The 20,157-nt window shown below is 42.1% G+C and overlaps 1 protein-coding gene across 1 annotated transcript; it reads right to left on the bottom strand.

Annotated features, from left to right (window-relative positions):
* Positions 1–173: 173 nt before the first annotated feature.
* kbtbd8 (kelch repeat and BTB (POZ) domain containing 8) lies at positions 174–7,472 on the bottom strand. Its single transcript, XM_012862221.3, has 5 exons — positions 7,457–7,472; positions 5,145–5,352; positions 4,748–5,054; positions 3,837–4,656; positions 174–3,753 (listed from the first exon to the last, which is right to left on the bottom strand). The coding sequence occupies exons 1-5, from the start codon at positions 7,470–7,472 to the stop codon at positions 3,290–3,292; spliced, it is 1,815 nt and encodes a 604-aa protein (XP_012717675.2). The 3' UTR covers positions 174–3,289.
* Between the last annotated feature and the right edge of the window lie 12,685 nt (positions 7,473–20,157).

The raw sequence follows: 20,157 nt of genomic DNA, 5'->3' as shown, positions 1-20,157 counted from the left end.
GAGCGGTTGCGATTAGGATCAGCTTAAAGTCTTCCAAACAGCGGATCTTCTCTCAGAGAAGTAAATATATCTTCAAGTCCTTGCTGGATGTGACTCGTTAAAGATTTATTTCCATGTAAACCTTGTTGATTGCTATATATCTATATATTTACCGAAGCCTTTTTTTTCTTCTCTTTTTTTAGAAAATAAAGGGGCACTCTCTCTCTGGTTAGGTCAAACACATGCAGTGCAGAGATGAGACACACACACACACACAAAAAAAATAAAAAAATAAAACAAAAATAAGACCTGCATGAGAAAACTGAAGGCTGAAGATCAAATTGGTTTTGACGGGGAGGACCAGTCGATTGTGGGTTTCTTTTTACACGAGATTGTCTAAAAAAAAGCAGCACCAACGGTTCGTGCCCGAGTGATGGCGAGAAACGACGAGGATCCGTGGCCGTCAAGCGAGACGGCCCAAAACTCCAGACCCAGGGTCTCGTTTGAGAGGCTGCTCCGTAACGTTTGCAGCCGAGGTGAACAGTAACTCAGTGCAATGGCGAGCTGACGTTCCAGATGTTCTTCATGAGGAGATGTGGGTTTTTGATTCTGATGCCCCCCCCCCTTTTTTTTTTCTTCCTTTTAGCCACAGGCACATTGGCATCACACATAATCTTGCACCAAATTACACGTCAGTCCAAGTCCGCACCCAAGCGACAGCCAAACAAGTACTGGTACTAGTTACTACCAATTTTTTTTTTTTCCTTTTCTTCCACGAGCAGAGACAAGCAAAACGAAAACATTAATGCACTACGGTAATACAGGATAATAAAGCCTAATCACAGTTCCTTGATTTATTGCTACCACAAAATTAGTTTCAAATGTCCACGACAACTATTATCGACACCTCAAATGTTTTTTGTTTTTTTTTATGGCATTCTGTCAACCTTCTACAAAATTACAACACGAGGCCAACAGCCGACCTGACGTCCTGATGCCAAACGGAGCTTTTTTACACAGCTGCTCTGTTTAAAAAACAAAACAAACAAAAAAACAGAAGGCCTGAAAACATCCCTTTACTCCAAGTCAAATAAATCTGAGGTAACCTGTTAGTTGGTAGGAACTTGCCACTTAGTGTTAGCACAAAATTTGACTCTGTCCTTATTTCTCCAATGTGGAGAGTGAATACGCTTAAGACTTCACTTAAAACATCTTTGCATATGAAAAACAACAGAAGCCAACTCAACAAAGTGGGAAGCGCGAGCCACGGCCTATTGGGACCACAGAAAGAGTTTAGCTCCAACGCTTGTGAAGAAAGGGGGGGGGGGGGGGGGGTCATAAAGCGATCTAGGCATGGGCCGGCTACTGGTATAACAAGGCTTTAAAAAGCGCCGGGTTCAAGGAAGGCTTATGCTTACATCTGTAAGTCCTCTGAGTAACATCTCTGAGGTGTACACCCAGGCATGTAGCAGAGCCACGCAGCAGCACCCCTCCCCCACCTGTTGCTGTGCACTGCCTTTTAGCCAGCTGAAACAAGGATTTCAGCAGACGCCTTGCATCAATTGGCAACTTTAACCCTCAGAGACAGCAGATTACTGGACCCGGGCATCGGACAGTTTTATCGGGAAGTGTCCATGCACCTGAGCAGAAAATGTTTAAAGTATCGCCTGGTGCTGCGACTTGATTGATGGGAAATAATTGCTCATTTTCCTGCCGCTTGTTCGATGCTGCTGTGTGTTTTCCTTTAGCTACCTGCTTAAAAACTAGGGAGCGAACTAAGAAGCACGTCTGTAGCAGCTGTATCACCTTAGCAGAGCAGGTAGCCTACGGTATTTTTCAGACTATAAGTAGAACGTTTATTTTTTTCCATAGTTTGGCCGATCCTGCGGCCAAGCTATGGAAAAGACTGAACACATTTGTATGCCGTTTAACTATTTCAGTGTGCATTCACGCAGTGGAGCGTTGCGTGCAGCTGGCAGGACAGAACCCTGTTACTGGGCTCTGAAATATCCGTGTGGTATGTTACACTGAAAGGGCTGGATAAAACCTTACTGGTTGGAGCTGCTTATTTACCCCATTTATGCTCCCAGGTATGCTCCAGCTTATTCAGCCGGTTGTGGATGCAGCTGTGTAGTTTAATAAATTGGTTTACTAGATTAAACGTCAGTTTTTAGTCTTGAATTATGTCAAATGTCTAAATAAACGCGTATAGTCTGGTGCAACATGTTTTTTTTTCTTTCTAAATGACATTTGACCGATGCGATGTATATTCCCGGAGCCACTTATAGTCTTTAAAATACAGTAATTAGTCAGCTAATATAGAGCGTTAGTCTATAATGAGCAGAATAACAAAAAGGTTCAATATTCTGCACAAAAAGCACTTGTGATCTACTAAATATAGAGGATATTTTATATTTGGGTTGAAGTCTGTAACCAAAACCAGACTATAAACATATGGTCCAGATAACATTGTAACAGAATTAAATATATTTTTGCAGCAGTAGAATAGATTTATCCACTTTAAATAAACTTAATTTGATTTTAGAGATTTTTTTGTTTTAAATTTTTGTGTCAATATTGTGATACTGTGAAACTATTTTCACTGCAGGTTACCGTAGAGGCCCATGCCTACGAACTAAAACTTGCTTTTGAATTTTCAAACACTAAGAACGTAAAAACACAAACACGCTTTACAATAAAACTACGTTTCTAAAAAAAAAAAAATAAGCTAAAGAGAGGCATGGACAGCGAAAACAAAAACCTCAGAGTTAGCGACCTACTAATGAGCCATGGTACTCACCTTACCCGTATGAATTTAGTTTATATAGTTATTTATATAGAGAGAATTTTTCACTTTATAGTGACACATAGCATCCTTATCTCTAGAAGGGCGTTTCATCTTATCAGCACCCTCATCAGCATGCCTAACATTAGGAGAAAAATAAAATCAATACCTTTTATGCATTTCAAACAACAACAGAAAAACATGGCTCAACAACAAGCGAAAAAAGGATAATTGCACTTATGATTCATTGTAGCGTTTTGTGAAACATGCTTCAGTGTGTGTAGTTGGTGCTGGCTAGAAAAACAAAAAAAACAAAAAAAACGAAAAAAAATACTGCAATCTTTAAAAGCACCCCCATTTTGATCATGTTAAACCAAAGTTTTAACAACTTAAGACTCAACAGAAAAAATGGTCCGCATGGTGTAAAACCCACGGTAACACCAGGCACAAGGCAGGCGGGCGGGCGGGCGGGACCGTCAACAACAACCCCCCCGCCTGATAAGATTGGGTTCACATCATTTCTGCTCAAAGCACTTTCTGTAGACACTGGGGGTAAAGTTTGGCCACCACACATTCAAAATGGCGGCCCAGATCCCAAAGACGGTCGGGGGTCTCGTAGACTTTGGGCCAGGCGTCTGCCTCGTCGTCGTACTGGTAAAGGGAGTTCTTGCGGCTGGTGCGAAACACGTGCTCCTCCACCATGACCTGTGTGGCACGGACGAACAGGTGCAGCTTCCCCTGCAGCAACATGGCCTTGATGTATGGGCTCGTGGCTTGGTCAAAGGGCAGGTCTCCCTTTCGGCTCCACGTGTTGCTCTCTATGTCGTAGACCTCCACTGTGAAGGTGCGCTGGTGGTTCCGGCAGATTCCAGCGATGTAGTAGAGGCAGTTCTTGTACAGGGCGGCCAGGCCTTGACTCCGAGGGACGCTCATCGGGGCTAGATGACTCCAGTAGTCCTTACGGGGGTCGTAGCAGAAGAAATATTCGCCTGAAGATGACAAAAAATAAAATGTAATAACCAAGTTGTGTACACAAGAATTTTAGGATTTTTCGTTAACAATATAAACTCACCTTGGAGGACGTAGATGCGGTCTTTGTATTCCACAGCGCTGTGAAACTCCATGGCAACTGGCATAGGGCTGACTGCTGTCCAACAATTATCTCTGGCATCGTAACACTCTACCGACTTTAATGCGTTCCGGCCGTCCCCTTCGTAAACTCTGCCTCCCAGTGCATAAAGTTTCCCGCAGCAGTGCACCAGCCTGCAGCCGATCCTCGCCCGCAGCAGCGGCGCGCGCGGGAGCCACCGGTTTCCCGCATGCTCGTACTGCCAGAAGTCGCTCTCTGCTCGGTGGTCGATGCAAACCTCGCTGTTGCTCGGCCGATAGCCGCCGGCGATGTAGATGTCGTTCTCCGGCGACACCAAGATGCCGACCTCTCTGAGGTCATTGGGCGGCTTGCAGAGCTTGAACACCCTCCCGTTGGCCGTGTCCAGGCAAGGCACAGTCTGCTTCTTACCTGAGTGTTTGTGAGCTGCGTCGAAGCAGATCACCATCTCGGAGGCGGTCATGCCCAGACGCTGCGGACAGCCGTTCGTGCCGGCGAGACGCGCTTTTGCCTCGGCGGGGTCTCTGGACAGCGACAGGGCGCCGGCGAAAGGGGCGGGTATCCGACTGAGAAAGGCCTCATCCAGCAAGGGCAGACGGATGCACTGGGAAAAAACCTCGGCGAGGTCGGCTTCGCGGCCGTGCCGGTCGTGCTCGAGCCAGCGGACGATGCTCTCGTAGACGTGCTCCTCCTTCTCCACGTTTAGGTCATCGCTGTTGAGAATACTGACCAGCTGCTCCTTGGTCATCTGGAGGAACTCCTGCTCCTGCGAAACACACAGGAACTGCCAAACAAAAAGACAAAATATTTAAGCGTGCCCTCAAACACATTTTACAGAATCAAGCAGCTTAAGCATCCAAAAACGTTCAACCGACCTTCTTGCGGATGTAATCCTGTGAGCGTTCCCTCAGCTCCTGGTGTCCATAGGCGTCTGCGAACATGAAGACCCCTATACAGTTCTGGGGGTCAAGTCGGCTGATCATAAACTGGGCGCACTGATCCTGCAGAGCGGGGATCTGGAAAATGCTGGCAGCGGTGAACAGGGCCTGGACGTTGGACTCTGAGAGCACCACTCTGGAGGTGTAGGCATAGTCAAGGACGAGGTGCATGGATTCTGATTCCACGCCCACAATCCGGACCTCACGCTGGCTGCTCTCCGTAAGGCCGCTGGTGAACATGGACCTACGGGTTAGACGAGGAAGCAAACACACTTCATTCTGGCGCCCTGGTACCGTTCGCAGTGAGAACAATTGGCGTCGAGACGTTTTGTACCTAAAGTACGGGCTGATGGCTGCGAGAACGTTCCGGTGACACGAGAACGTCTTGCCGTGGTCCACTTCTACGACGATATCCGTGAGTTGTGCTTCATCGTACAAGGCTTTGAGCTGCTGAAGGATGTGGCAGGCGTGCACAGCATCTACCCCGCTGTAGTTGGTAGCTGGAGGTGTCCCATTCTGTACTTGTAACAGCTTGCCTACCTCTAAAAACAGTGATGCAAAGAGAGAAAAATCATTTCACCTTTAGAAATAACAGTCAACATAATCAAACACCTGGGGGTTTTGCAACAAAGCCGGATTAGCGCTAACGGCAGCCTGGGTTCTGACTTTCTAGTTGCACAAAACTGCTTTACTGGGATAATTTATGCGGGACGCCCAGCCTGCTCAGGTTACGTTCCCAGATTAGAGATGAAGACCACGCAGCCATCTCTTTTAGATCTTACTTTCACCCAGAAAACACTGGGATTTCTAAGACGAATTTGTACTGGCGCACCTAAAACTAATTTAAGACTAATTTAAAAAGAATGTAAAAGTCAAAGGTAATAATTCAGTTGTGTTTAAGCAAAATGCCTCAGTCTGAAAAGAAATCCTCCAGATTCAACACAAACACACATCATTCACTTTAAAGTGAAGCTACGTGTCGCGTCTGTACAATTATGTTTCAGCACGAGCTGCTTAAAGATGTACCAAGGATTTAAGAAGACACGGCTTCAAAACGGCTCAGATTTTCCGGAACGCCGTTGCAACGGCCTTTTTAAATAAGCTAGTACTGATGTTAGAGTTAAGTCTCGCTGTAAAGTGCATAGTCCTCCGACTGCCATGTTTGAGGTTCAAATATTATCATCCCGCTTACCAGAAAGACAAATTTGGCCAATTAGAGACATTTCTGATTTCACAGGGTGATACATTTCATCCTTCGCCCATATTAAAATCTCACCATTATTAAAAAAAATACTGAATAGTTAATTACTGAATTAAATGTGTACATAAATAAAAAAAAAGTTGCGCATCATTGCTTAAATTTCTTTCCAATTATTTTTTTTTTTTTAGGGGAGCGTTCCAACTAGTTGACACCAAGGCTGCACAACAACTTCTCAAATGTGTGCACCATTTTCTTTATTTTATTTTTTTATTTATGGCTAACACACTGGGGGATGTTTAAAAGTTTCATTTTTTTTATAAGCAGGTGTTTTCTGGGTTTCCTTCTACTTTAACGTTAGAATCAGACACAAACAAATATTAAAACAATCAAAGTCAGGAGCTATAGCGTCAGTGGACTGAAAGTTAACTCTGTGCACTTTTTAGGATTATTGCAAGCTCTAAAACTCGTCTCGGGTTCGTTTCCAACGTCGGACCGAGGCCCAAAAAATCGGGATATACGAGCACGTAACCAAGTTAATTCTGTGGCGTTGCCCTAAAATAGAAACTGCAAATCGCAACATGTCTATTATTACATGTGTCCCCCAGCCTTATGAGTGGCATCCCGACTTTTAGACTTTCTCCCCGCAGCTCTGCTGTCTTAGCAAGACCTGCGCCAGCACTCCTCGACACACACCTCGTGTTGAGCAACACCAACTCCTTGACAGGACAAAGGCTGGCAATGGATGAATAGAAACTACTGTCTCGCCAGGTGGTAGCTAGTTTGCTAACACCTCGAATGCCCGACGTCTGCTAGGATTGTCTCAGCAGCGGAAAAAAAATAAAAATAAAGAGTAAAGACAAACTCCAAAGGCATCGGGGGACTTAAGCCTGGGACCGAGTAGCGCAACGTGGTCCTCATAAAAGACCAGCTAAGCTGCCATTTAGGTTAGTAGACGTGTAAGCTCAACTTTTAGCAGCGCACAGGCAGAGAGCTAATGTTAGCAAGCTTTCTTTGACACAAAATTGCGAGCAGCAAGGGGCATAAAAAAAGTCTCTCTGGTGGCAACACACCACGTTTTAATACACAAAACTTGAAGAAACGATACCGTCTAAATGAACGTGTTCGTAAAAATCAATGAACGGTACTCGGTCAGCGCCAGTCTCTTGTCACAAACAAGTGTTTACACAATCAGCTGTAGGCAGCTAGCTAACCGGCCGAAAGTTAGCCGCGCGGCTAACGCTAGCCACCTTAGCCAGGCGAACGACAAAACAACTGTAGAGGAGTCCTAAAGAAGCGTGACTTCCTCCCGCGAGTAACGCAACATGTCACGACTTTCAGCTCGACCAACGGGCCGTGCTCGGCAAGGGGTCCAACGCGCAGGCTGCAACTTTAAAAAGCGTAATTTCAACGGGGTTAGAGGAGAAAACAATGAAGACTTCGCTAACCTCCACTGGCAGCCATTCTCCCCAGTCTGTCTCAGAGCAGCCCCGACAAACGTCAGGGACTTCACATCCCAGCCACGGAAACAAGGAGCAGCCAATCGCAGCGCGGGTCTCTCAGCTGACAGCCAATCAGATCCAGTTTGTCTCATACAAAGGGGAGAAAAGTTGAAGGTGAGTGGCTACGTTTTCCTCTGGCGTGGAATTAAACATGAGACTCTCCCTGCAAATCAGAGCTGAGGCTCATTAACAGGTGCGTGCAAAGTCCTCCAGAGAGGGGAGCAAACTTTGCCATTAAAATAGCAATACTTGTTTTACAATATGGCATAATTAGTTGTACTTTAAACAGCCACAAATCCAATCGGTGTGTTTACATTTGTTTCTTTTAAACTAGAAGGAAATAGGGCCAAGAAAAGAGGAAAATTATGTGGTTTACTGAATTTTGAAAGCGCTACACTTGATTAATTTTCAGGACTAAAGTAAAAAACAGTCCTGTAAAATGGAAAAACAGATATTTATTGCAACGTTGCATCGTTTGTGTTTTCATTATTACATTATAAGTCATTGTTTCATCTGGGATGTCACAGGGTGGTTTAATTGGAAGATACAAAGGATTTTTATTTTTTTAACCACCACATTCTTATATCAGACAAAACATTACGACCACTGAATAGAATAATATAATATCTCATCATCACAGCATCTGTAAGGCAAGGTAAGTTTTATTTGTATAACACATTTCAGTAACAAGACAGTTCCAAGTGCTGTAAAGTGTGGTGGGAAACTTTAGGCACTGAGTGAATGTCTTGTCCCTGAAATTGTTAGAAAGAAAAATGACTGGACAACTTCAGGATTTGAGAGGGTTTGACAAGAGCCAAATTTTGATGGCTATGTGACTTGGTCAAAGCATCTTCGAGCATTAGCTCTTCTGCAGTGGTCCAATGAAGAATCAGTGGTGAACAGATGACTGGGTGCCGAAGGCTCATTGGTGCATGTGGAGAGCAAAGGTTGACATTTTTCTATCAACAATCTGAGGATTTCAAGAGAGTCAGAAAAATCACTTTAATAAATTTCATTAATTGGTATTAAATTCGGTATTTCCCCTAGTGTTTCTTTGCAGTAATCAGGCACATCTGTTTGTGAACATCTTTCTTACTGAATAACTGAGCACAGAATGTGGAGCAAATGCCACTGGTTTCCTGACCTGCAAGACTTGTTAAGTTGGGTGTGATGTCTTTGGAAGATCTGAGTTCCGATGCACACGAATTGGTGTGAAGGCCAGCCGGCGTGGTTTGAGCCAGCACACATGGTGCTGCAGCCCAAGATGACTGGTTCTGACAGAAAAACACAATGCTTTGCCGTTTGTTGTGCCACGAGCAGCATGACTGCAGACGTGTCAGGGAGCCAATGTGGGTCCTGGTCCACTACTAGCGCCAATAACGAGTATCAGAACCGGACCACAGAGCAACGGCAGAAGATGGCTTAGCCTGAGGAATCGCGTTTTCTTTTATATTGCTGGGGAACACGTTACACCAGGAAGCACTATGGGCTATTGTTGCAGATCATGTACACCCTGTAATCCTAAACGGTATTATCTGAGAGCTGTATTTTCTTTCAGCTGAATGAAAAATATATATTGCAGCTAAAAGCCCTCTTCTAAATCCTGATGCCAACGTAACCAGCATTCTCTGTTTGCCATCTGACAGTTCCATCTAATATCTGTCCACTGGTACCAGCACATACTGCCATAGCACTCCGGATTTACAGATCCGTATTAGTCTATCCCCCACCGTTTGTTTTCTTCCTTTGAATAAAAAACTCATTATCATAAGCTTCTTTATACCGAGATAATAAAGAAGGATCATTAACAAGATTTAGAGATGACAGCACCGAAGAATAATTTCAACCATGGCCATCATCAGTATGGGTATTACACTTGCCTTGCTTAAGCAGTATTTAGGTAGGCGACAGTCTTCATAATTGCTTCTTTCATTAATTTAAAAAATGCATTGAAGCAGCCTCAGTAACCACAGATAATCGTTTTTAATGATGTGAAAAAATAAAAAGGAGTGTTCTGAAGTCAGCAAATAAATGTCACCGCAGTAATTATCTGAATGTTATGAATGTACCTAAAATGCTGAGTTAATATGGGAAGAAACAAACTAGAAGCCTCTACTCTATCAAAATATCCTCTATTCCAATGTGAACTGCTGATTAAAGTACTGAAAATATGTAGCTGCACAGAATTAGTCACCCCAATATTAAGCTGAAGATGCCCACATGCTTTTTCTCCCACTAATGTATGTTATATTCCCAACAGAGCAGGTACAATTTCAGCTCACTTTTAAGACTTTTTGTGAAGATCAAAAATAGTTTTCAGTCATATTTATGCAGAAAGGGAGATATTATTATTATTATTATTATTATTATTATTATTATTTTTATTATTCTATTTATTATTATTATTATTATTATTATTATTATTATTATTATTATTATTATTATTATTATTATGTACCCAGTTTTAAGACATCAGACACAATCCTACATTATAGAAATAATCGTTTAGCCCTGCAAAGTTATCTTTGATCGTTTGCTTTTACTTTGCTAACATCATTGTTCTAGCGGTTTAAGCTTTGGCCAAGTTTACTTTACCTGCAGCGGACTCCAGTACATGCAGTCCTTTATATAGAGAAACACCTAACATTGTCCTTATTTTACTTTTACTAAACAAAAAAAAATAACAATAAGGTTTTATAGCTATGAAAAAGTTAAGACACCCTACCCCCCCTGAAAGCTAATCTAACCCCCTTTGTTTGAAATCCATTCTCTTTCAAATCAGCAGTATAGCCTTCTGTGTGGCCTGTGTTGAAATCGAAGAGTTTTTTGAGAACTCTTTTACGGTCCGCAATCGCATTCAGGTTGAACTTGCCTGGGCCTGGGTGTAAAGGGAGGCGATTGACTGGCCTGGCTGCCCCTGTAGATTGTTTTATGGACAGTGGATTTGCTGATTTAAAATTTGTTTAGACTCATAAGCTGCTAAAATCCTATTGTTGAAGGCCTCAGACAGCTTCTCCATGCTTACCACAGTGTTGCCTCTCACTTCACTATTCAGGACATTCATTCTGCTCCAATTCCAACTCAACACTGTCACTGTGATGTGCAGTAGTATGCCTCGCATTCCTCTAAACACCTTAAGAAAACAGCCTACCTTATATTAGCGATCCATGCAGTGATTGTGGAGGTGTCGTTTTTCTCCAAATAATTAGTCTGTTGTACTCTTAAATGTAAAGCATTACTAAAATCGCCCTAGCGGTCAGCCACTCAAACTCTATAGGTCTGCTAACAGTTGAGTTGAGTCCTCTTTAATCAAGTTTGGGTTGTTCCTTCCTTTTAAACTAAGATTGTATTTGTTTTATAATTCTGGGGCAAAATGTGTTTCCAATTGAAGGGCTTTCGTGTTCTTGTGAGTGAGGATAAATCCTTCCCGTTGACTTGTTTTTCTTAACGAATCTCATCCACACTGTGTGCACCCTGTACGGGTCGCCAGCTCTGCACTTGAGGACGATTCAGCGTTGAAGATATAATCAAAATGCATTTACTCTGTAAAATACATCAAATAATCGAATTTTGACATAAAGTGTTAGGAATCACCATGTTCTTCTTTGAACTACTCTGTGATGGTTCACAAACTTTGTAAACTGGTCGCTGAACGTTTCGTTGTGCGTCTGTGTACCGGTGGGGTGTTTGGTTTGAGTCCCTCGGGCCAGGCATCACCAAGTGGGTGTGTCTGCCATGGCAGCCATCTTGTGGTGCTGTTTTACAGGATGTGAGCAGGCAAGAGCAAGAATTTGATTGGTTGACCATGGGGAGGGCATGTGAGTGTAGAAATTGAAATAAAAAGAGGCATGAAATGATTTGCAGATTTTATGTCTATAAATGATATATTTACACTATATTTCATTATTGATGAATGTCAATCTGCTGTTTGATCGGCTTTGATTTCTTTTTCCTTCCCGTGATGTGATAGGCTAATTCGAATGGAGAAGGTGGGGAGTGACGGTACATATAGGTGGACTGCTGGGTGCGGCAGGAGAGATGGATGGACACCCATTTTGCAAGCCGTGGCTTTGTGTAATGACTTGTGGTCAGAGTGATGGCTCCTGTTTTAAACACTACAACTCTCTGTGTAACATAAAGATTTCCAACACTGAGTGGCCTGTTTTGTTCTGAAAGAAAAAAAAAAACAACACAAGTTCTGTCCATCTAAAGGAACTTTTGTCAGAGTTGTTCATCTGCCAACAAAGTTAGACTGGATCAATGCATCTAAAATTAATGTTATTGTCTAGATTGCACATGTCAGGCTCTCCTTCCCACACAGCCTGCAGGAACAACCCTACGCTCCTGGTGGCGGAGGCAGATGATAATTCATCACTATTTCAATTGTCAGTCTGAGGTGGGACTTTGCTGCAGTGGGTCATTTCACATTCATGCGGCAACACCTGCAAAACTCAGGCTGTCAGGAGAAATGGACTAATTGCTGTTTATTGAACACTTTGATTGCGGTGTAATCCCCGGGTGCTGAGGCACTGTTATTTAATCACTTTTTGCTTGTAATTAGAATTCATTCATTAATAGGTTCGTCGGAGAATTACAAAGGCCTGTCTGACAATGGCATTGTTCAAACACGGCGCTAACGGCATCCATTGAATGTTAAGTGTTTAAAGCAATATGTAACAAGGGATACTCAGATACGAGTGGCAGTAGTTGCACCACACGAGCCCTTAAGTTGAAGGAGCATCCAGACGCTATGTCACTCATCTGAGCTGAACCCCCGAAGTGGTAATGGATGCTGTTGGTTACCATAGAGACTCAACACAGGATGATGTAAAGACATTGTTGAGGAAGAAGTCCAGCAGATTGATGGGCAAGCTGCTTGTTGTCAAGAGATGTGACCGGTGCTGCTCCCCTTCCAAATGGGGACAAGAGAGACACAGTTTCTTGTTAATATGTATTTTAAATAAATACAAAATGACTAATTACATATATATATATATATAGCATATATATATATATATATATATATATATATATATATATATATATATATACTTTTAAGTTCTTTAAACCCTAAAACTGACTTTGGCACATTTACCTCAACTAATTGCCCAGTAAACATACATTAGACACTTTTCAAGTATCTGTTTTAGTATAGGACCCCTGCATATATCTCCTTATAAATTCAGACAGGACGAATATGCAAGTAAAGAATGTTTGGTCGTTTAAATACTTGGAGCACCTGGGAGAAGTTCATGTTTAACTCATCATGGGCATTTTAATTTTGGATGTTTTACAATGCTTCTAACCATTCTATTTTATTATCAGTGACCTGATGATACAAGACATAGTTTCAGAGATTTTTAAAAGCAAGAATTTGGTGCATGAATTTTTATTTACTGCGGACTTTCTCTAATCCAAGCTTTGTTAAAATATGGGCACATTAACATACATGAACATACCCCTGTAGTAATAATAATAAATGTCCTTTAGGGAGTCGCAGGGAAACTATTAACTGTTTGTAGCTGTCATTAAGCTATGGCAAAATACTGGCTGAGTAGTTTTACCCAGAAACATTTATAACCAGTCGCTCTTCCTGCACTGCCCCATCTTTTAAGCACAGTTTTAAAATGTCCAACATGATTGCTTTATCACCATCTCCATCCTGTCGGAACGTCCAGCTGTCTCCAAGTTCCAACCACCAAGCTGCTGAGATCAGGTGAAACTGAGGAGTGAGGAGGTACTCCTTCTCTCTTACTCCACTCCCTTTGTTCAACGCACTGCCAGCAAAACCGGCCCTCAGCATGAGGTTGCCACAGCAATGCTTTGTATTTCATACACTGTTAAGTCTCGTGTCTACTCCTCCAAACTTTACTACACACTTTACTAAAATATTAAAAATTTTCTGTCCAAATGGCTTCAGTGTTCTCCTTTAAAAATCTTTTCTGTTGAAGGAAATTGCTTGTCTATAATAGCGGTGAAAAAATTCCGTCAAGGTGGAAGATGCTGAGTTTAGAATAGGCATTTCATTATTTGCTTACACTTTTGAACAGGGCCTCTGTTATTCCAGCAGCTTCACGTTCATGATAGGATCCATGGTGCCTGGGTGGTCCTTTAAAATCCCAGCTAACTACCTTTCGTCTAAAGATAAGAGATGAAGATTTTTTTTTTAATTTTGTGTGAGGAATCCAACCAGTTTAAATGAAATCTAACAATTGTCAAATATTGAGCAAATATTATACCAGAAGATGGTTGATGACAACAAAAAGTGTGTCATTTCTCGGCACCTCGCTACCATTCTGTGGATTAGACAAACTCCACAAGAACATAGAAACTTGTGCAACCAATTGCTTTTTTTTTTTTTACATTCATTGAAATTGTATCTTGCATGATTATTCAAATACTCACATTTATCATGAAACTTCAAAAATGAAGAGTAAATTCTCCCTGGCAATTGTAAATATAGGACAGCAACACCATTAAACATGGTGAATGCTGTGTTTTTGAAGTCTTCGCTTTGCTAAATGTATGAAATGCATAGACAAGCGTGAAGCAAAAAAAAAAAACCCATCAGCAGTCAACGTTATGTTTAACTCCACATCATCCATTTACTATTTCAGCACGCAGCAAAAAGGTTGCTTCGAACCAGAAAGTACCAGCTTTTTTTTTCGCAGTTCTATCATCAGTGCTGTGTAGGCTTGAAATGTGCTCTAACGCTGCGTAGCACTGTAAAATGACAGAAGAAGAGACAAATAAAAGTACAGCCGCAATCTTAGCGATCGATTTCACATTTTTTTGCCAATTTCTTCCCATTCAGCCACAGTGTGGCCTGTGAAATTGGGCCTACGCTGCAGCTGAATCAAAGAAGAAGAAAAAAAAAAGCCTTCCTGGGGCTGGTGTTATTTGATGATAGCTCTGGTTTCTGATTATCCATTCCCCCTGATGTCCCTTTTTGAAACAATGAAACCCATCGCCTGATATCTCCACTTTCTGCTCACCCCCCCGCCGTCTTGCACAGAATCTTCTTGTCATGGAACGCTGAACGAGAGATTTATTATCATTATCAGTGTGTGCATTTACAATATTTCATCCCACAGAACTGAAAGGCCACAAACAAATAAGTTAGAGGTGGATTTTTCCATCTGGCCTTATATATCATCCACAGAACGTATAGAAACAGATGACATACTCCATGGCTGCTTACCCTCACACACAGAAATTGCTGCTCTCTGCTTTCATCGTTCATATTTTCCCTAATATTAGATCCCAAGAAAAGACAACGACTTCACTGTTAAAAGGCTAAGTCGTCTATGAGTTAATTATATTTGCGTCTCCGATCTGTGATCTGTTACACATAAACACACACTGTCGTCAGCCATTTGGCATCTTTTTAAATAGCAAGACAAAGGAAGACAAGGAAGCGAGTTGGAACGGATGAGGAATACGAGGCCAGGGGAGTGTAATTGTTCTCCAAATGTGTTATTCTGTCAGAGATGGAGGTAATGGGTTATTATATGGCTCTGGGGGTTGTGGAAAGATGCCTGCAGATGCTGCAAGCTATGGACTCCTCCACCCCACCGCTCTAAAGGAGACAAACAAGCTCACTATAGGAGGCTACGGTAAATACAGAGCCGGGGACTCTTTCTTTGTCTCCAACACCCACCGAGGAGCTAAACAGATGGTCTGAGGTTCCCCAAAAAAGCACTTTAATTTCCGAACGAAACCCGGCACAAGGGCTCAAACCTGCCGACAGAGTTGTGGAAGGACGTTTTCAGGGGAAGCTCCAGCCGTACAAGTTTTTCTGGTTTCAGTCGCAGATCATAAAGCAGTCTGGGCAACTGTAGCGCCAGAGGAAGAGTTTTCGGTTACAGCTACATAACACATCACATTTGGGCTGTCTCGGGAGCACAGTCCAGGGAACGGGAGATTGTTTACTTCAATCTACAGTTATGGTAAGAATAGTGAAACATTTATTCCTTAAAAAAGGAAAAAAAACAAAACAACTGGACTTTTTTCTGAAGTTTGAAGACATTTCGCTTCCCATACAGAAAGCTTTCTCTGTTCAAATGTCTGGAGTAGTGTGGAGTTCCAAGCTTTATATTATTGCCCAAAGCTTGGAACTCCACACTACTCCAGACATTTGAATTGAGAAAGCTTTCTGGATGGGAAGCAAAATGTCTTCAAACTTTGGAAAAAAAGTCCAGTTCTTTTGTTTTTTAACCTTTTATGGAACGATCATGACCTGGATGACTGAGAATCTTCACCAGCAAACTGAAACATTTACATCTCTGCATAACTTAACAATTTCAAAGTTGGTTTTAGGGCTTCACTAAATGCTGCACATAGGAATTTTAATGATAACATGAAGTGTTGAAGGCATTGCTTTGCATACAGAAGGGAAAAAGTTGTTGAGTTGAACATGAAAAAAGCTATAGAATTAACTTTGTAAGTCAAACATAACTCAGGGTACCATATATTTTTATTTTTGTTATTATTTTTTGCAGGGAAGGGGGGGGATCTACGACATTCTGTCTTTTGTTTATTGTGCTGTGGCCATCTTTTGATCAACACCAAATGATGAAGGCAATAAAATGCATCACAAAGTAATGCAAACTGTGTATTTGTCAGTAAAACCCATTAGGTTTTTAGCTGCATTTATTTGGGCCATCCGCTGTCACAGCTGGAGCCGTTCCTGAGTTGATTCATTATACGGGAAGCCAAAAGACCATTTAGTCTTGATGCCGAATAAATAATACGGACAGTTTGAGTAGGCCGCTACTGGGCGACTCAACGTCTGCCCTTCATATTGTAAAAACAAACAAATAACGCTGAACCGCCTCCCACTGTGAGCTTGACTCGTTCGTTCCACTTGTCTGGCTGATGGATTTGGTTTTATGCAATTTGGCTTTTTATAGCCTCCTGCTAATTAGTTTGGGGAGAAAATTATGCACTCTCCTGCATTTAGTCCAGTTTGACCAGCCTACTTTATAAATAAAAAAAATAAAAAAAATCGAACTAAATCGTCCTCTTGCGGGTGTTCTTCACAGGCCTGAGCACAGCGCACTGTGTTGCTGCGCCTCGTGTAGCCTGGAGGTTTTGTGCGCCCAGCAGGAAGCTCCGGGGCTCCAGCAGCAGAATCGGATTAAGGCGCTCCCCCGATGGGCGTTGGCGTGCGACCGTGTGCGGAAAAAGTTGCCTGTCATCAGCGTCGAGGCGGTGACACGGGGAGATCTATCAGCAAATCCCACCGCTTGGAGAACATTCTTTGGACCTGGCAGAAAGGGCTGGGATGGGCTTTTTTTCCCCCCACCTCTCGCCCACTTTCCTCGTACATTATTTCGGGCCCCAGGAGAGTATTCTCCATCATGTCAATGTGATGTAGCACACAGAGGCAATCATGCAGCCTTTCTGGCCTCAGGGCTGCCTGCTCAGTGGAGAAAATGCAACTTTAGCACTTAATCATCTCACCCCGTACCTGCTGCACCCATCTACGGGAAGGTATTCAACGCAATATGAGACCGGATCCCCCCGATGGGGGCCAGGATTTTGCGCGTCCCCCATGGTTAGGCGTTTTTCGCTCTGCTAATTCCCCCTCTTCCGATTTAAAGATCTGTGAGCGAACAGACTCAGACCTCTGTTTGTATGTCAATCTAACCCTTTCAACTAGAGAAAAAAAAAAAAAAAACAGACCCCGGCTGGGTGCGGCGTTACCCACCGACGCCCCACGAAACATTTGGATTCATGAATCTCATCTCCTCCCCCCGAGAGCTGCTCTGCAATCAGAGTCATTCTAGTGTGATCAATGCTGCACCGCTGAGGAAGACCACACGTGCCAAGGCAGAGAGATGAAGGGGCTTTTTTTATTTTTTTATTTATTGGTATTCGCTTACATACTTACCAGACTTTACTGGTGCATGTTTTTTTTTTAGGCTGCAGAGTTCACGTTTGGGCGGGACACAAATACAATACAGGATGAATGGGCTGGCCCGGGGACACGCAGATACAGGAAAAAGACCAAAAGAGGAATCTGTGTGTACATGCATTTAAAAATGAACAGGGGTGTGTGTGTGTGTATTATCAAGTGATTGATCGTCCGAACACATGGCTTCAAGGGAAGACACAGAGAGAGGTCAAACAAGACCGTTCCAAATAGACCTGTCGGAATCAGCCTGAGGGAGGCCTAACTGGTTAGACAAGGGCAATACTTTTTAGTTTCATTTATTTATTTATTTTTTTGCTTTAACACAAGTGCCCTTGCTTTACTGTGAGTAGACTGGACAAGCCCATGTATTATTCACTGGTTTTACTGGCTGATGAATAGAGGAGCTCTGTCGCCGCTCTTGGAATATTCAAGAGGGTTTATCTCATTTAATCCCATGACCTCCAGCCGAGTCACTGAATTAGTGAGCGAGACATTGACTGCAGGGGCAAGGTTACTTAAATGGGAGAATTATCCAAAAGCTGTTTGTTTTTTAAAATCATTTTGGTAATATTAAGTGACTCTCTCCTGACATATACATATGCATACATTTTAATGCAAAAAAAACCCCAGTTATAACTGAACACTGTGTAGCTTTCTGTAATAATTACTTTATGTTTCTTCTGCTCTGTAGCTTATGATCTATGTGACAGCAAAAGAAATAGACGACTTTGCAAGCATGTTTCATAGCACATTTTTAAACCATCCATCTCTAAATTTTCTAAACCAGTTTAAATGGATAGTTCAGGATTCTGAAGTGAAGTTCTGTTAAAAGATTTATTTTACCTCAGGTCGGGCCTGAGGTATAAGTGGATTTTGCAGCTGCTTAGGGACCCCTGCTGGCCTGGGGGCCGTCACAAGAGCTGGACGTTTACACAGGACAGGTTGACAAATGCACCAGGTACCCACATCCTGGAAAAAAAAAAAAAAAAAAAAAAAACATTTATGATTGTGTTGACAGATTGAGATCAAAATAAGCTTTATTGTCCCCTAGGGGAAATCTGCTTTTGCAGCCAGGTAAGAAGAGCAAAAGTACAATTACCGATTAAAAATACATGCGCCAGTGAGCCTATGCACAGACTACATCTGATTGTCGATAACTGTGCCAAGAAATTTATAATGTACAGTTTCAACAGCCTGTTCATGGAAAGAAACTGGAGACCACGGTGGAGGCTTGGTTCTTAAATCCGCTAAATCAGCACCTGGCAAAAAATCCTAAATATACAGCGTCCCGGGTAATGTTAGGATGCTTCTGCCCTCAGTCTGACTCTGGCACTCGGCATATAAAATGAATAAAAGTGGTGAAAGTGCACAGCCCTGAGGTGAGTTACCCAGCAAACTAGACCGTGGTGACTGTCCATGAGATGAGCAGCAGGTTATATACCGTTAACAGCAACAAAACACGATTGAGAATGCGCAACTGGCACATCTTCCTCCTTTGGTCCATTGTCAGTCACAAAAAGTAGGCTTAGAGATGAATTTGAAATAAAGTAGAAAACAACAACACGCGATTGTTAAATATGGCAGATGAGCGAAAGTCAGAACACTGTAAGAGAGGGTTCACCAGTCATTGTTGCTCATAGCCACCATAACCCCTGGTGGCGTTATCCCCAGATCAGGACCTTTTATCTGGGAAAGTGTGGAAATGAAAATTGTGTTGAAATGTGCAGGGCTTTCAAAATTTCAGGTAATGGCTGAAAATCCCTGTAGTGGAAAAGCAGCTAATGTTTTGTCCCTTCCAAACGAACCAAACCCAGATTTCTTGCCATATCTGGTTCCTTTCTGTGCTCATTATCACCTCTCAGTATGTCCATACTAGTTCACTCCTTTAGGTTTATTTTTTCTGTTTGTGTTATGTTCTTTTTGCACTGGGAATTATCTCTGTTAGACTTTTCCCATGACTTAATAGTTTATTTGTATCTCTTTTCAGCTTGTCTGTGTTAATTAGTTTCCCTTCCTCAGTCTCCATCCTTAATTCCTGGATAAATTGATTTCAGATATCAGCGAGGAATATCTGTGGTCCACTCCTTCCCATACAAAATATATTTTACACTTTATGATATAACATATTGCACTCATTACCACTGGTTTTAAAGTTAAATATTGAAAATAAAATAAATTAGAAGCAGTTTACTCCAAACACTATTAATTGGGTAAATCGTGTGAAGTGACTCATGTAATTGTCATCCAAAGTTAGTTCTGTCATACAGATCTAATGTAACTTGAGATTATCTATATGTGCAGATTGAGGCCAAATCCAAACCAGATTTCATCATTTTAAATCAGCTCCAGTCTGAAAAACCCTGTATTGATTAAATCAAGCTCCATCATATATCATTAATGCAAAGCTATTTTATGACACTTTAAACCAACAGTATCCAGATATTTTGCACCACGGATCAAAGTCACCAAGTTTTAATTTCTCAAGGGCCACAACATTTTTGTTTCCAATTAAAAGTGCTAAATAATTTCACTGTGAATGATTTCATTTTCTGTTTCTCATGCTCACTAATAGGTTAAACATGTAGCATTCATTAAAATAAAGTAGGCAGAACTAATTGTTGTAGACTCGAAAAATGGTCTCAGACATTTGCTGTAATAAAAGAAATATGTGCACTTTTCAAAATTGTTTGGTTAATTTTGTTGGTCTAGACATTTTTAGTCACCAAAA

Source organism: Fundulus heteroclitus, chromosome 20 (assembly GCF_011125445.2).
Source record: "Fundulus heteroclitus isolate FHET01 chromosome 20, MU-UCD_Fhet_4.1, whole genome shotgun sequence".
Classification (NCBI taxonomy): Eukaryota; Metazoa; Chordata; class Actinopteri; order Cyprinodontiformes; family Fundulidae; genus Fundulus; species Fundulus heteroclitus.
This window is presented reverse-complemented; position numbering and strand designations above follow the sequence as displayed.

Bases quoted from the DNA above. Each gene is read 5' to 3' on its own strand.
- kbtbd8 (XM_012862221.3), bottom strand. The intron at 5,055-5,144 runs GTACAAAACGTC...TCTAACCCGTAG, and splicing joins GCCATCAGCCCGTACTTTAG to GTCCATGTTCACCAGCGGCC. The intron at 4,657-4,747 runs GTCGGTTGAACG...TTTGTTTGGCAG, and splicing joins AGGATTACATCCGCAAGAAG to TTCCTGTGTGTTTCGCAGGA.